Source organism: Myotis myotis, unplaced genomic scaffold, assembly GCF_014108235.1.
Source record: "Myotis myotis isolate mMyoMyo1 unplaced genomic scaffold, mMyoMyo1.p scaffold_m19_p_16, whole genome shotgun sequence".
NCBI classification, from domain to species: Eukaryota; Metazoa; Chordata; class Mammalia; order Chiroptera; family Vespertilionidae; genus Myotis; species Myotis myotis.
The window spans coordinates 42543623-42560418 of NW_023416320.1; the positions used below are offsets into that span (position 1 = coordinate 42543623).

At 40.5% G+C, this 16796-nt stretch overlaps 1 protein-coding gene across 2 annotated transcripts in view; it reads right to left on the reverse strand.

Annotated features, from left to right (window-relative positions):
• Window positions 1-2037: 2037 nt before the first annotated feature.
• The window catches only part of ST18 (ST18 C2H2C-type zinc finger transcription factor), a 62231-nt gene continuing 47472 nt past the window's right edge, over window positions 2038-16796 (reverse strand). For both annotated transcript variants that reach the window (XM_036338746.1, XM_036338747.1), the window contains 4 exons: window positions 11888-11976; window positions 9517-9620; window positions 6955-7098; window positions 2038-4507 (listed from right to left, as the gene is read on the reverse strand). In XM_036338746.1, coding sequence (XP_036194639.1) covers window positions 4367-4507; window positions 6955-7098; window positions 9517-9620; window positions 11888-11976 — 478 coding nt within the window. In that variant the 3' untranslated portion in view covers window positions 2038-4366. The remainder of the gene's footprint in view (window positions 4508-6954; window positions 7099-9516; window positions 9621-11887; window positions 11977-16796) is intronic.

Genomic DNA, 16796 nt, shown 5'->3' on the forward strand with positions numbered 1-16796 from the left:
TTGATATTTATTTTATATATTTAATCGCTTCTCGGCCTTTTGGCTAAGATCAAGTGTATTTATTTTATATATTTAAATGCCATTTAACAAAGAAAAATCAACCAAAAAAATGAGTTCGTGTGTCACCTCTGACACGCGTGTCATAGGTTCGCCATCACTGCTCTATACTGTTTCCACAGGAGCCTGTGTGTACCTCAGTCATAATCTTACCACTCATTTCATCGTCACCCCTAGGCTGAACTTACATGGTCATCAGGAAGCAGACCTGACATAAATACCTTCTAATCAAACTTCTGTTGTACGAATGCATGATACTCACTCATCACTGTCTTATTTCCAATAGAACTGGTACTGTTCAGACAGGTTGGGTGACAAGAACACAGACACTACTCATTGATGTAAAATCCCAGTCAGGGCAAGATACACATATTTTGCAAAGAGTAAGCTAAGAAGCTGGCTGAGCAGATTTGCACCTTATGATTTGGTGACGAAGAGCAAGCTCTATTGTGCATGTGCCAACCTGTTACATAAAGGTCTAGCCAAGTACCCTGCTTTCCTCTGGGGACCCAGGCTTCCCTTTAGCCAATTTTGCTTCAATACATGGATTACATGGGTTTTACCACATTGAGTATAAATGGCATCCAATCCGAGAGATGTCTAAATCTGAGCAAAAATGGGACTTTTTAAGTTAAATGTAATGGGGTTACATTAGCTAATAACATTATACAAATTTCACGTGTACAACTTTGTGACATCTGCATACTCGATTGTGTCCTCACCCCCTGAAGTCTAGTCTCCTTCTGTCACCATGAATTTGACGTCCCTTTACCCTCTCCATCCACCCCCAAACCCTCTTGCCCTCAGGTAACTACCATTCTTTTTCTTTTTTAAGAAATGTATTTTATTGATTTTTTACAGAGAGAAAGGAAGAGGGATAGAGAGAAACATCAATGAGAGAGAAACATGGATCAGCTGCCTACTGCACACCCCCTACTGGGGATGTGCCCGCAACCAAGGTACATGCCCTTGACTGGAATCGAACCTGGGACCCTTGAGTCCATAGGCCAATGCTCTATCCACTGAGCCAAACCGGTTACGGCAGTAACCACCATTCTTTCATCTGTATCCATGATTTCATGTTTTGTTTGTTCATTTTTTGCTTTGTGCTTTATATCCCATATGCGAGTGAAATTATATGGTTCTTGACCTTTCTGTCTGACTTATTTCAGAAACTGGAAAATTAAATTAAGCTGATATTAGATGAGAAAAACATATAATTAAAGGAGTTGCTGTCAAGAATTAATAATTAGCCCAGCCACTGTTGCTCAGTGGTTGAGCGTCAACCTATGAACCAGGAGGTCACAGTTGGATTCCCAGCCAGTCACATGCTGGGTTTGCAGGCTCAGTCCCCAAAAGGGAATGTGCAGGAGGCAGCCGATCAATGATTCCCTCTCATCATTATGTTGCTATCTTTCTCTCTCTCTCCCTCTCCCTTCCTGTCTCCGAAATCAATAAAAAACAAACAAACAAACAAAAAATACTTTAAAAAAAGAATTGACAACTAGTTTTCTTTAACTTGAGTTCAACAAACTTGTATGAATATGCAGATATGCCCACAACAGTTTTAGAATCAGGAGGGTGAGGCCTATACTCTTTTGCTCACTAGATCCAGGTACATTTCCTGCTAGTGCTAGCAAAGGTGTTTCTTACATCAAAGGCGCCCACTTTTCCGTAGTGTGTACTGAACCAAAGGCTGTGACGACTTGTCAATGGGCAAAACTCCTTCCTACCTGTGGTGCAAAAACAAACCAAGCAGATGGGTTGACAGAACCAAAATACATCCGAACCACGGGAGGACTCAGGTACTTTACCGCAGCCGAGCTCCATGCTTTCCATGTGATGGTGATAATAGTCTCTACGTCAAGCATATCAAGCTCGTGGCCCGTGGGCCGCATGCCTCGTTTACCTGGCCCGTGTTAGCCTTTGAGTTTGACATGCTTGCTCTACATGGCCGCTTGAGAAAGATCACAGCAAAACTCATTATCAATTTTTATTTCCTACCATACACCAAATGTACAGCACTGAACACAATTTTGTTGCTTTGATGTAAGAAATATTAATTGTTTGAAGAAACAGTATACAAACTACTTGAAATTAAAAAAAATGCATACATTATTGTCCTTTTGTTGTTTACAAAAGACCCAATTTACAGTATCGACCAACATAGTTGAAAGGAAAATAATTCAGTGCAAATTACAAAACACGTCAAGTACAAAGGAGGCAAATAAATACAAATATACTTCATAAAACATACTGCTCAAACTATGCAAACACAAATATATTATTAACCCGAAGTCATAGTAAATTATAGTAATAAATACATAGGCTGGTAAGAAATTTCTTTTAAATTAAATAAAATATATAACAAAGTTGTTAAAATATTTAGCAAATTAAGGTTTGTCTTTGTAATAAGTGAACTCATTTGTATGCATCTATCAAGTACTCTAGAGCAAACTGTTTGCAAGAACATAACTTTAATAGAAAATTTTGTTTGGTGTCTCATTTATAATAGACAGCACATATGGTAGCTCTTTTTCTTTATAAATTGATTTTTAAATAAACACCATTCCTACCTAAGAACAGACATCTCATTTTCACTAAACTAAATTCAAGAGTTCAAATGAACCCCAAACCAAAGATAAGCCCCATTTAATACATAACAATGACCACAGTGGCATGGAAGTGGAATTACTGTTGCTATTACTCTTCATTTGTGCAGGTAACAGTAATAACAGTGGAATATATCAAGCCTGTGAGTGCCATCACATTCAATCTACATATCCATGAGGCTAATAGAAAATAAACACTTTTGTTATAGAACAGAAAACTAAGCCCACACTAAGTTCAAGTGTCCATTTGCACGGAGGCACATTGCACACGAGGTGTGTGTGCACACCAAAAAGGCAGTTTAGCTGGTTGTCTATACCTTTTCTTAAAAAAAATAAATATAAAAAAACTTTTGAAACAATGCTTAACTACTTTACAATCCCTGAAATAGACATTGCCTTTACTATAGCAACTACTAAACTCTGATCTATGCAGAAATTCAAGATTTCGGGCTCAATTTTATGTGTGTCTGAGTGTATGTGAGTGTGTATATGTGGGTGTGTGCCTGTGTGCTGAGTGTGTTTACTCTGTAGCACTTGTAGTTCTACAGAAAGATATCGATCAAATTGAAAGTTTTATCGTTGCCTAAAGTAATGACTCAGATCGGAGTAACAGTTTTCCATGTGTTACTATAGTTTTCCATTCCTTTCAGTCAACCAAGCAAGATAAATGCTATTTCAGGGGATATGGTATCTACAAAATTTTCCATTTGGATGTGTTTGTATTTGCTGAGTACAAATCTACATCAATATTGTCACTTGTATATTGTACCAGCATATGGCAGGGAAGCCTGGCTGGTCACATCAAGTCTTATTTCTCGTCTTGGGATAAGAGTTGCCAACTATCTGATATGACTTGAAAAACAAACAGACAAATCTGCACCACTAAAAAAAGCTTACGTTTCTTTAAAACATTTCAAATAAATAATTCATGTTTACCGAAACCGTACAGCCAAGTCGAGTAATTTGCTGATTTCTAGATTTAATTATTGCTAACAAATTCTGAACAGGCTTTTTCAGTACCTGTGCTTCTGTGAGAGCGCATTGCCCACTAGTGGGCGCCATTTATCTTCCTCCTTCCATGCGTCTCACCTTAGGACAAGCCCACTTATAAATGCGAAAGCCCGTGAAAGAGGGGGAAAGAGTGCAATAAAAATCAAAGGGGAGCAAACAAAGTGCAGTCCTTAGACAAAGATTTCCTTCAGACTTTTTTGTTTGTTTGTTTGTTTTTGTTGGTTTGTTTTCTCATTTAAGCCCAGCAAGATATGTGATTTGAGACTAGCATTTCTATTTAAATTCTATTGGAAAAGAAACACACTTGTAAAAAATATGGCAGACTTCAAAATGCAGGTAAAAGATAAAAAACTCTTTGATTAGAAATGAATAAAATATTAAAATGTCGCATTACTTTACATATACTTTACAAAGAAAAAAATTCAAAAGAGTGCAATGAGGAAATAAAAGAAAAACATATGAAAATAAATACCATCTAATATTTGACAGCATCGCTTTTAATCCATAGAGTCTATTATAGTTTTTTTTTTATTATTCCTTTCCTTTTTATGTCAGCTGGGGAGGAAATTAGTGCAATGTTGCAATGGTAAATGCAGTGCGGCAGCCTGCTTGCCTCGGCAGCGCAGGCGCCCGGTTCACTGGTGTGACTGCTGTTGGTGATGTCTGGTGCCCACCGCGAGGCGCTCCTACACGTGGATGCCCTTCACTGCCTGCTTGATACTTTCTAGCAGAGCTTTGCATTCTGGGGAATAGTCCCGTTCCAGGTTGCTGTACATGTCTGTGAGTGTATTTACATATGCTTCGAAATTCTGCTCACTGATAGGCCCCTGAATGGAGACAAAACACATGGAACCAATCACAGGGATTCAGGCTGAGGCAAAAGGAGGACCAAAGGGCACGGAAGCCTATCAGGGGACTCTGAGTCTGGGAAGGAAGGTAAGGATGCCTGGGGCTGCTGGAGTTTGGGGAGATGGAGAGAGAGGAGGTGCGCATTGGGATTCATCTGCTCATTCTTTCCTCAATTTATGGGATTAGTGCGATCGGACAGTGTTTTTGAGGTCCGTGTGGAGCTGTCTAAGGTAGCTGTCTGGCTGCTGAGGTGGGCCCTCAAAGCTGCCCTACCTTGGGATGCAGTCTCAGCCTCCACTGCTTGGGCTCAGCACAAAGCAGACCTCCTGTGTGTGGGAGGGGAATGTCAGCCAGGCTGGGGAGAAAGGCTTGTTTGAACCAGATGTTTCCTTTGACAGCACTGGGCTGGATGAAAGGAATCTGAGATTTGCGCAAGCTGTCCCTAACCAGGTGTCTGGTGGAAAAGGTTCTTCTTTCATTCTCAGACACCTCTTTGTGCATCCCCCCACCCACCCCCTTGCAGCCTCATTGTAATGTGCTTTATTTCTCTCCCCGTCTTTCCAGGTCGAATGTGAGGTCCACAAAGTCAGGGCCTGCTCATCTCATATGTTTGTGTGTTTCGGGATCTCCGTGGCCTAATGCGGTGCTTCAGAGAGAACAGACACTTGACGTGTAGAAGTTGCACGCTGTGTGCAAGGAAATAAATGACAGAAAGCACTACTACCCAATCATTCTTTGGTGCCCCCCCCCTTCCCCATCTTTTTAAAAATGCATATGCCCTGCTTACTTCACAAGATGATTAGAAGAGAAGACTTTTACAAGGTCTAAATACTTTAGGTATAAAGAATATTGTTGTTGCCATTTAGAAGGTGAGCTTCCTATACTTGAAGATTATTTTGTTTTTGCTCAGCAAAGTACTGATCTAAATTATTAGTGTTGTCTTAACCGTGGTTTTCTGTTCCCTTTTAGCTTCTGCATTTGTGGTGTCACATGCTTCTTGGAGCCACAGAACTGAACAAGGACCCAGGTGACAGAGTGAACAAAGCCCACACGGAAGCCAGGCCCGCCCGACTCATGCTAGCAGTGGGACCTTGATCAAATCCTGTAAATTTTCCGAGTCTCTACTTCCTCAACTACCGAATGAGAACGTCTTTAGTGCTTTTGTGACAATTTAGTGTGATTAACCCTAAAACTTACCACTAGAGTACCTTATATGGTAACTATACAAAGTACAAGTTATCTTGTATGGTAATGATTATTTTAGTGGCACTGGTAAGGAAAAAATATTAAGGAATATGTTGGAAGTATGAGTTAAACAAACATTAATAAATAATATTAAAACATGTTCAATAATTACCTCAATACTGACCACAAAGTAATCATTTATTTTTCTTTGTGTTTTATAGTCTTACATTATTGATTTGTTTTTTAATTGTCAAGAGACAGATTTGGAATTGGTTAAAATGAGGGCTCCATGCTGGAAAGTTGGGTAAATTGAGGGACTTAATTGTTTTTCAGAAAATCAATCAGATTTCTTTATTAAATTGCTGTTTTTTAAAACATTCTATATATAAAATTTGTAGCATTAGAAAACTTGTTCTAAAAATGGACACAGTGAGGAAATTCAAAGCATTCAACAATGCAGCCCCCCTTTCAAATGTTTATGAAAATGTAAAGGAAACTAATTTTCTATAAATTTTAAATAGTTTCCATGCTTCAAATATGTGTTTAGATTTGGGAAATATCACTTTTGTGCTTTTTTTCTATAGCAGCGGTTCTCAACCTGTGGGTCGCGACCCCTTTGGCAGTCCAACGACCCTTTCACAGGGGTTGCCTAAGACCATCCTGCATATTAGATATTTACATTATGATTCATAACAGTAGCAACATTACAGTTATGAAGTAGCAACGAAAATAATTTTATGGTTGGGTCACAACATGAGGAACTGTATTTAAAGGGCCAGAAGGTTGAGAACCACTGTTCTATAGGAAGATGACTTAAGTATGGCCTTCATACTTAGTACAAAGAAAGCATCAGGTTAAATTCTTTTCTACGATTCTTAAGTTGGGTGGATGACACATATGGCTGTGTCTCAGATTTTGTAAGCCATGTAAGATTTGTATTTGGAGAAATAATTTTAGCCAGAGAGTTTTGGCCTCCAACTTTCATATTACATTATAAAACAATTTTCAAATAAACCTTCATCTTTAAGTGACTTCTACACTATCCAAAACCCTTGGCCTTCATGTAATTTAAGTGTATGAATATCCGAATGAAGGAGGTCATTGCAAGTCATGCATAATGAAGCATGATACCTCGGTGACGGCTGGCAGGTCTCCTCAAAGCTCGGTGCTTCTGTTGGTGACTGACACTGACCCTGCAAACCCTTGGGATGGGGCGGCCACGTCCTGGCCTTGGACTTACCATCTGTGGGAGCTGGATGTCGGCAAGGCTTGAAATGAGAGCTTGGCTTAGACCGGCCAGCTCCTTCAGCAGGCTTTCGTTATTCTGTTCTATAAGTTTGTTCTCCGCCTCTATTGTCTTTAAATTGCTCTCCATAGATGTGATCTGCAATGAAAATGACTTGAAAATAAAAGAAGTGGAGTTTGGAAAGAGTACAAAATGTTTCTCTTGGAAGGAAATGCATTGGCTGAACCTCAATGCCCAGGAATGCCTCCCTGGTAACTTCTCTTCACAAAACAGCAACCCCATCGACGGCTCTAAAGTTTGAAATTGCATTCCCAAATTTATATCTTCAGCCCAGACTTCCCCCACATCTCCACATGGCTAGATGATGGATAGCTCAAGCTCTGTGTTTCCCCAAGCCTGCTCCATCCTATCTAACAAAATGGTAATATGCAAATTAGCCATCACTCCATCACAGAGATGGCAGAGCCATAGCCACAAGATGCTTCGTCGCCGTGGCAATGAGGCAAGCGTTCCACCGGGCCACGGAGGGCTTCTGGGCAGTGGGCAAGGAGCAGCGGGGGGTGGGGGAGTTGGGGCGGGGGAGGGGGTTAACACTCTTGCGTCGTCGCCCTGGCGACAAGGCAAGCATTCCGCGCCCGGCTGCGGATAGGCCTCTGGGCCATGTAGAGCCTCTGGGCAGCGATGTGGAGTGGCCAGTCCCCGCAGAGAGCTACTGGCACATGGATTCGTGTACAGGGCTGCTAGTATACTATAATCTTCTCCTTCCCAATTAGTAGCAACTAGAATGTTGCTCAGGCCTTCACATTATCCCTGATGGCTCTCTTTCTCTCACACTTTAAATCCACTGGGCTCCTCCTTCAAAATATCCAGAATGGGCCAACAGTCCCCCATCTTCACTGCTGTCCCCTGGGCCCAGCCACCAGAGTGACTGACTGCCTTCTCACGGTGGCCCTGAGTGTGGCTTTGCCCCCTGCAATCTATTCTTTTGATCCATCTTCAACACAGCTACCAATACAAGTTTCTTAAAATGCAGATTGCATGTAGGTCAAATATGATCACATTAACTTTTGGCTCAAAACCCCAAAATGTTCTGTGTTCATTCAGAATAAAAACCAAGTCCTCAGAATGGCCTCGGACACTCATGTGTTACCCCGGGACACATCTCCTTTGATCTCCCACATCACTCACCTGCTAGTTCTCAAAACTCTGTGCTTTCTGTAGAGGTAGTGTTTTTATACAGTGCTTTCACTCTTTGAAACACTTTCCCCCCCGTACTTGTTTGGCAAACTCCCTCAATTGCTGAAGTCTTTGCCAAAATGATTCCTTCTTCTTGAGGCCTAGCCTGGCTTTCCTGTTTTATATTGAAATCTGGCTGCCTCTCCCTACCCACTTCTCTCATACAAATGATTCCTTTATTTTTTTTTTTATTGCTTTCAGAGAGGAAGGGAGAGGGAGAGGGAGATAGAAACATCAATGATGAGAGAGAATCATTGATCGGCTGCCTCCTGCATGCCCCACACTGGGGATCAAGCTGCAGCCCGGGCATGTTCCCTGACCAAGAATGGAGCCATGACCTCCTGGCTCATAGGGCAATGCTCAACCACTGAGCCATGCCAACCAGGTCAAACAATTTATTTATGACTTTTTATGTTATTGTCGGCCTCCCCCATCTAGACTTGAAGCTCCATGAGGGCAGACGCCTTTGCTGTCTTTGCTAATGATTATAAGAGGAGTTGTAAACAGAGTTCTTTTATAAACTGATCATTATTCAATGGAAGATCATGGCATTGTTCACATTATGCTGGGTCAGGAAACCAAACCTATGTTTCAGATGGACTTAAACCTTCTGTCTTAAACTGCTGGCAATGACTTCTGGGAGTCAGTAACCACAGTGATCTAAAAATCCCACATTGCAGGAGAGGAGAGAAGGGAGAAAGATACTGTACTTTTTGCAATAGAGTTATTATTTAGTGTGCTAAAAAAAAATCCTGGACTACATTTTTAATTTCCATTTGGATAAATTTTGTCAGGAATGGGGCAGACATTACAAAGGAGCATGCAGAGTAAAGACATTGCTTGCAATTTTTGGTAAAGAAGCTATGCAGGAAAATCTCCAGAAAGATCTGTTTTTAACAAAAATGGACACATTCAGAGGTGTTGTAGAAAAATTGAATGTGCAAAGTTGCCCTGTTTTACTTGAATTTTTTAATAAAACTAAGTACTCATATCTTCTCATGTACAATTTCTCTAAAGCACCATGTGCTCTAAAGGACTCTACAATTACAGGATGACCTGCTTATGAAGCCTTTGATGCACCCAAAGCAGAAACATGAATACCTTTGCCTTCAGCTACCAAATCAATGATGGCCCAGGTGACCCACCTACTCACGTATTTACAATAATTATGTAATCTAGACATGCTTAGTATATTCATTATAAGATATCAGTGTGTGGGTTTTTTTGTTTGTTTGTTTTTCATCACAAGGTTTAGCAGTTCAATGTTTTGCCTCCACTAAAGAGTATGATTACCATGAAGATACCTTTCTGATTCTTTACCTGCGTCTGAAGTTTCATCATATCTGCTTCAATTTTAAGGTTGGATTCGTTCAATTCCTTTATTTCTTCATCCAAATGCCTAATTTCTTCATCACTCTCTATACCTGCAAAGAACCAGACTCTCTTATTTCACACTGAAATTATGAGACTGTGATAAATCTCAGTCACTTTACATTTAGTTTGTGGTTTTTGGAGTGGTTTGAAATGTTGAATTTGTATCAAAATCCATGTTCAAGATTCTAAAATAATAGGTAGAAGGAGCTGAAGGATTTAAATCCTTTGTAAGAAAAAGAAGGGCGTATAAAAGTACCACCATTTAATTTGCCCATTACGCTGCAGGTGTGCTGCAAGACATGTTGGTGTTCGTAAATGTTTTCTCATTTCAACTTCACTGCGCACTAGGAGTCGTGTCCCATTATATCTTTCTCATACATGCAGATGTTGAGCCTTAAGCTAAGTGAGGCCATGCCATCACTGACAGGAGATAGAACCTGCCCAAGTCCAAAGTCAGAGGCAGAGGTGGGACTGAATTCCAAAGGTCATGGGTCCTCTCATACACAACCCTGTAAAGGCTATTAAGACCCAAGTTATGCTGATTAATTAATGCACCATTACACAGGTAGAGCCGGGTGCTGGCAGGTGGGTGCGAGTCCAGGGACATGAAATTTGGGTTCTCTATGTGGGCCTGGGTGAGGGCAAGCAAATGCAATCTAGAAGAAACATGTGCTTTGCCCGTGACTCTTGTTCTTGAACTTGGGAAACTTACTTCTTTGTGCTTCCACTTCCTTGTCGGTAAAAGAGGCATAAAATCTATGTTGTGAGAATTAATGCAAAAAATATATATAAAGTGCGGAACACAGAGTAAACTGTCAATGAACAGGCATCACTTTCCCATCACTGTTTTATAGAAGGAATATGAATAGATTGGAAAGGTTTTTAAAAGGTGGGATGGGTAGTTAATAGTAAGGATGCCCGAAGCAGGATTTAAGGTAATCTCAACAGTCCATAGTGATGAATCTAAACCAAACAGATGGCAATTAAGAGAGATAAATGTAAACTTTCACTTTAGATGTAATAAGATCAATTTCATGAGAGCAGGTTGGGGACCTGACAATTTGTTTGAAAGAGATCCAGGCTCTTGCACTTTCCTGGGGTTACTGCTGTGGAACACAGTTCATTATCTGCTTTAGGTGAACTTTACATACTCTGTGAACCAGCAATTTCAGCCGCAGGTACACACCAGAGACAAACAGTTGCATATGTCTGATAGGAGGTGAGCACACAGTGTACGTAGCATATTGTTTACAAAGGTACGACCTGGAAACAAGCCACATGCCCGCCAAAAACAATATGGATGACTCTTACTAATATAATGTGACGAGAGAGAAAAATAAGCCTGGAAAACTTACATACAGCATGCTAAATCAGGTGGCTGTTTTCTAGGTACTTATTGCTTTATTATAAATAACTACCTACCTAAACAAAATCGGCCATGCATGAACCAATGCAGAGAGTGTGTCATAAGATTCCTAATACTGGGCTCTGAGATAAAGAAGAAAAGCAAACCCACCAACTAAGACCTCAGTATTTTAGTATCTAAATGAACTTGAATATGAGTAACAGAATGACGCAGTCATTAAGAAAAGATTAAACAATTACCATGACCTCGCTAACGGCACTATCTGGGACACAGGGCTCATTCCACATTGGCCTGCTGCATCTGGAGAATTGTATTGCATCGTCAGTACCATATCTCAATGGCTGATTTGCTGGTAGAGGAATCTTTTCCCAGGCAACAGGGATTAAAATATTTGTTTTCAACAACTTTATGGAGCATAGATTTTCAATTAAACAAGTATTTTGAGCAAATGAAAACTTCTATTGCTATGTTTCTTTTATATATATTGTGTTTTTTCCTTATGTCTCCTTGGAGTCAACTTCCTTTTCAAGGAATGGCATTTTCGATTGGTGTAGCTCAGTGGTTGAGTGTTGACCCATGAACCAAGAGGTCACCGGTTCAATTCTGGGTCAGGGCACTTGCCCAGGTTTCGGGCTCGATCCCCAGTAGGGGATGTGCAGGAGGCAGCTGATTGATGTTTCTTTCTCATCGAGTTTTCTATCTCTATCCCTCTCCCTTCCTCTCTCTCTAAAATCAATAAAAACATATTTTTTTTAAAGTAAGGGAATAAACCAAGTATAATGATAATGTTTGAGATAAACATTATACTTTTAGTTCAAATGTGAGAAAAGCTTCCATAGTGTGTATTAACATTACAATTCCCAAATAAAGAATAATTTGGCATGCAGAACCCTGTGAGGAACTACTACCTGGGCCTCCATGGAGATGGTGACCCTGGCCATGAACTCTTACCTCCAGTTGCTTTGAGCTTGATAGTCATTAGTTCTTCCGAGACCTTGCCCTTTTTGATAGCTTGTGCATTTAAAGGACACCCAGATAAGCTGTGAAAATAGGAATATGCTGATGTGTGAAACATATCATTTCATATACAAATTAAAATTTTTATTCACTACTTACTATTTAAGTGTTTGCCTGCCTATTAATGACATTATAACATGCGGACAGTCCCTTTGTAGAAAGTAACAATATATATAAAAATAAAAGCAAAATGCCCTGAAAAGATGTAAAATGTTTTTTATGATTCTTTCAATAAAAATACAAATAGCTACTGCTGATACCATTTAATTAATGTTATCAAATTATTTCTATTCTGCATACATGTAAGTGCCTTTCTTTAGTAGTGGTTACTTTATTTCCTATAAACATGAAATGGTCCATACATTATTAATAAGAATTGTTCCAAATTAGTCAAACTTCCATGAATAATAGAGCAGAATCTAGTTCTTTCCATCTTTGTATAAACTATATAGCCTGACCTATACAGAATGGTTCAAATTATTACAAAATAATAACCCTCCTTCCCCAGGCAGTTGGGTATGGGAAAGTTTCTAACTTATTCTTTAACTTTTAAACTTTTATTTGTCATTCAAAAAAAGCTCTACCTTGAAAGGAAAATAAAAGGAACAACCATAAATATACTCAGACACAATCATTGCCCAGGCAACATATCGTCCTATAGTGGTGTTTATACTCAGTTCCTTATTTTCATTATTCAGCAGTCCTTTCGTTAATGTATCTGTTGTATTTAAATTGCACCAAGAGGATAATAACATTGAACAAAGCTTGTATTCCATGGTACATAATCAGATGATTTTGTTGTTTTAAACACCGACTAATTCTTTTGTAATTTTGTTGTATTTTTGGAGATACAATTTCTAAATAAAATTAAAAATGATCACAGTCATTTAAAATATTTTCCCACAGAAATGTGATTATAATCCATGTATGAGATAATTATTTTCAACCCAAAGATTAGGGCACTTGGCCAAGTGAAAAAATATGACTTCTGAAGCAAAGTAAATGTTTGCTGAGTGAGTGTATTTTTAAAGAATTCTAAATTATTGTATGTGAAAATTATGTAAAATATAAAAGTATGTAATATTATACATAAAAAGGATCATGTGATTTTCCAAAATTTGATAAATTATGTAATATTTTACACAGAAAAAGAGAATAATGAAAAAGCACAAACTGAATTTGCACCCGATTTTTCTATTGTAGAAGTTTCTCATTGTAAAGTGTGGCCCACTTAAGCTTCCTTATTTGTTTTTCTGGAATGTTTGCACAAATCTCTCTTGTTTCGTGGCACATATTGTTCTCAGAAAATGGTCATGAAGAGGACTAATATCTTGTTGCTAAGTTCGGTTTTAAAAGTGACCTGTCAGAGTCCGTGTGTGAAGTAATGGACATTAACAGCTCATTCGCCTTCTCTGTCTCCCCTAGGATCTGCGTGGCTCGGCCAGCCCGGCAGTAAATGTCCAGTTGTAACTCACTGGTGTGGCAAGTGCGTGAAGTGTTCCCAACTACGTGACTTGGAACCAAAGAGTATATTTAAGACGTGAAAGGGGGGCTTTGATTTCAAATAGCTGCTTGATATTTTGTCTCTTCCAATGCAGTTCTACCTTTCAGGATATAAAGCAGATCCTACATTTAAAAAGTTGGGGTGGAGCCCTAACCGGTTTGGCTCAGTGGATAGAGCGTCGGCGTGCGGGCTAAAGGGTCCCAGGTTCGATTCCGGCCAAGGGCATGTGCCTTGGTTGCAGGCACATCCCCAGTAGGGGGTGTGCAGGAGGCAGCTGAATCGATGTTTCTCTCTCATCGATGTTTCTAACTCTCTATCCCTCTCCCCTCCTCTCTGTAAAAAATCAATAAAATATATTTTAAAAAAAAGTTGGGGTGGAAAATATTTTAAAAGTCCTTATTCTTTTGAGGACGTCCTCCATGCAGTTCCATGTCACTGGCTGAGGAAAGGTGGCGGTTGGCTGGAATATGTCCCTGCCAGGATTTGGGCTCCATAATGCAAATGGCTGGGAAAGTGTGCCTTACATGGTTTTGATCAAATTTGAAATTCTATTAAGGCCTATCAAGGCAATTTTAAACTATCATATCTTCATCTGCCTTGTTAAAATAAAATGGCAAGTGATAAAATTTATGTAGTGGACATCACTGTTTCTAATAGATTAATGAACCTCATAAAATTACAAAGTTATGGCATAGCACTGAGTTCTTAGTCACAGAAATTCTGTTTTAAAAGCGACATACAACCACAATCATGTGCATGTGTGTTTGTGTCTTTGTATTTTAATATTATATTTGTCTTCAGATTGCTATTTTTTTCTTTTTTTAATTTGAGAAAAATGAATTTAAGTATAATGTTACATGCAATAAACATTAATATTTCAAGAAAAAAAAGATTTTAAATATTATTTCTTTTTTGTTGTTGTTGTTAAACCTCACCCAAGGATATTTTTCCATTGATTCTTAGGGAGAGTGGAAGAGAGGGGGAAAGACAGAGAGAAACATTGATGTGAGAGAAACACATTGACTGGTTGCCTCCTGCACGAGCCCTGATCAGGGCCAGGCCAGGGAGGAGCTTGCAACCCAGGTACATGCCCTTGTACCATAATAGAACCCAGGACCCTTTGGTCTGCAGGCCAACACTCTATCCATTGAGCAAACCAGCCAGGGCCAGATTGCTATTTCTTAAATGGAAGTTTATAATGTAAAGATTTAAAGCAAGCTTTTAAAGCAAATGGTATCCTATCTAATAAAGAGGGAATATGCTAATTGACCCTCATGCCATCACAAAGATGGCCGTGCCCACAGCCAATAAGGAGGGCATATGCTAATTGACTGCCCCACCCTCAAAGATGACGGTGCCCACAGCCACAAGATGGCTGGCAGGGGAGGGCAGTTGGGGGTGACCGGGTGGCAGGGGAGGGCAGTTAGGCATCGATCAGGCACGCAGGTGAGTGGTTGGAAGCCAGCAGTCCCGAATTGTGAGAGGGACGTCCAGCTGTCGGGCCTAAACCGGCAGTCAGACGTCCCCCCTGAGGGGTCCCAGATTGGAGAAGGTGCAGGCTGGGCTGAGGGACACCCCCCCCCGCAGTGCACAAATTTTGTGCACTGGGCCACTAGTGTAAATATAATGCTGATTTAACACAGAGATTGAATGTTGTTTAACTATTGTACAAGGCAAGTTTTGTAATTATCCCCATTTTCCTGATGGGAAAATGGGAAAAATTAGAAAACTTGTCTTAGACGATGGCTGAGGAAACTGTATGCACATATGGCCTGGTACACGGAAGGACTCATTAAACACAGGGACATGGATGACACAGCGCTCATGCAAGGGTGCTGGCATCCCAATGCTGTCTGCAGGGGCAACTCCCTGTGCTGATGTCCTTTCCTGTCTATGGAAGATCATTACAACACCTCTGTAGCTTGCAGGGATTTGTGAAGGTTTGAGAGAATTAACTTAGCACAGTGCTTTCTGCCAGAACACAGAGAGCCCCGAGTAGGTGACTATCAGCTATCACTGGTGATTGGAAAGAGTCCTGAATTTTAGGTTCCGAATACATTGCATGTAAACGTCTATGGTAGGTCAGAATGTGCTATTCCAGTTTAAGTCGTTCTTACTTTAAAAAATTATTGTATCATATGCATGTAATTTTTATAAAAGAGGAAGAAGATAGTCTGTATAGAACACCTGTGGGTGTGCCAGAAGAAGCTGGGCATTTTTGTTATATTATCCCATTAAATAATATGAAAAATAATAGGCACATATACACATATGTAAGGAAGAAAAGCATTCTGCATTAAAGGGAATCACACAAATTAAATGCCGTCTCTTGGAGCTTGTGAGGAACAAGAGAGCTCTCCAGTGAAGAGCGGTGAGACCTGAGTTATGCATTTGTCTAAATTCTTGCTCGCGTTCCTTCTCCTAGAAAAACACTATCTGGTCATTCATTTTGCAGCCTGTGTGTGTTGTTTTTTTGAACTCGTCATTCTGATTTTCATATTATGAAGTACATCATGTGTGCAGACACATACACAATAGGTCTGCAGTGCAAGGAGCTCTCCTAAGATGAACACGGTTTTCCTCCCCACGCAGCGCGTGCCTTACTAGCACCTCGGCAGCTCCTGAGCGCCCCCACGATTGCTGTCTCCTGTTCCCCAGAGAAAACCATTAACTGGAATTGGGGGGGAATAGTTACCTAGCTTTTTACAATGTAATGTGGTCACATTTTTAACTCTTTGTAATTAGAATCATACTGAACATATTCTCCAGCAGCAATTTTTTTCCACTCGGCATTGTGTTCTGAAAGTCCCCGGCGCTGTGCCTTCGTTTTCACCACTGCGCGGCAGTCCCTGTAAGCAGACACTGATTCCCTATGCCCTCGGCGGCCAGTGGGCAGGCAGGTCGCTTCCAGCTTGGAGTTAGCAGAGCAATGCCATCGCAGACATTCTCAGACGTGCCTCTGAGCTCCACCATGCAGGAGACCTTCTGGGGCATCAGCCCAGCAGCTCAGAGGCTGGGCAGCAGGCCTGCGCATCTGCTCTTTTTCAACTTGACTCCTGAAGGCAACTCACTTCCTGGCGTGGCTTTCCCCACTCTTCTTCCACCTGCAGCTGTATGAGAATCCCTGTGGTCCTCAGCTCACCTTGGTGACATCGTCTAAAGCTTCTTCATGGCTTTAAAGCTACCTCTATTGCCCTAGCCGGTTTGGCTCAGTGGATAGAGTGCTGGCCTGCGGACTGAAGGGTCCCAGGTTCGATTCTGGTCAAGGGCACATGCCTGGGTTATGGGCTCGATCCCCAGAGGGGGCGTGCAGAAGGCAACTGATCAATGATTCTCTCT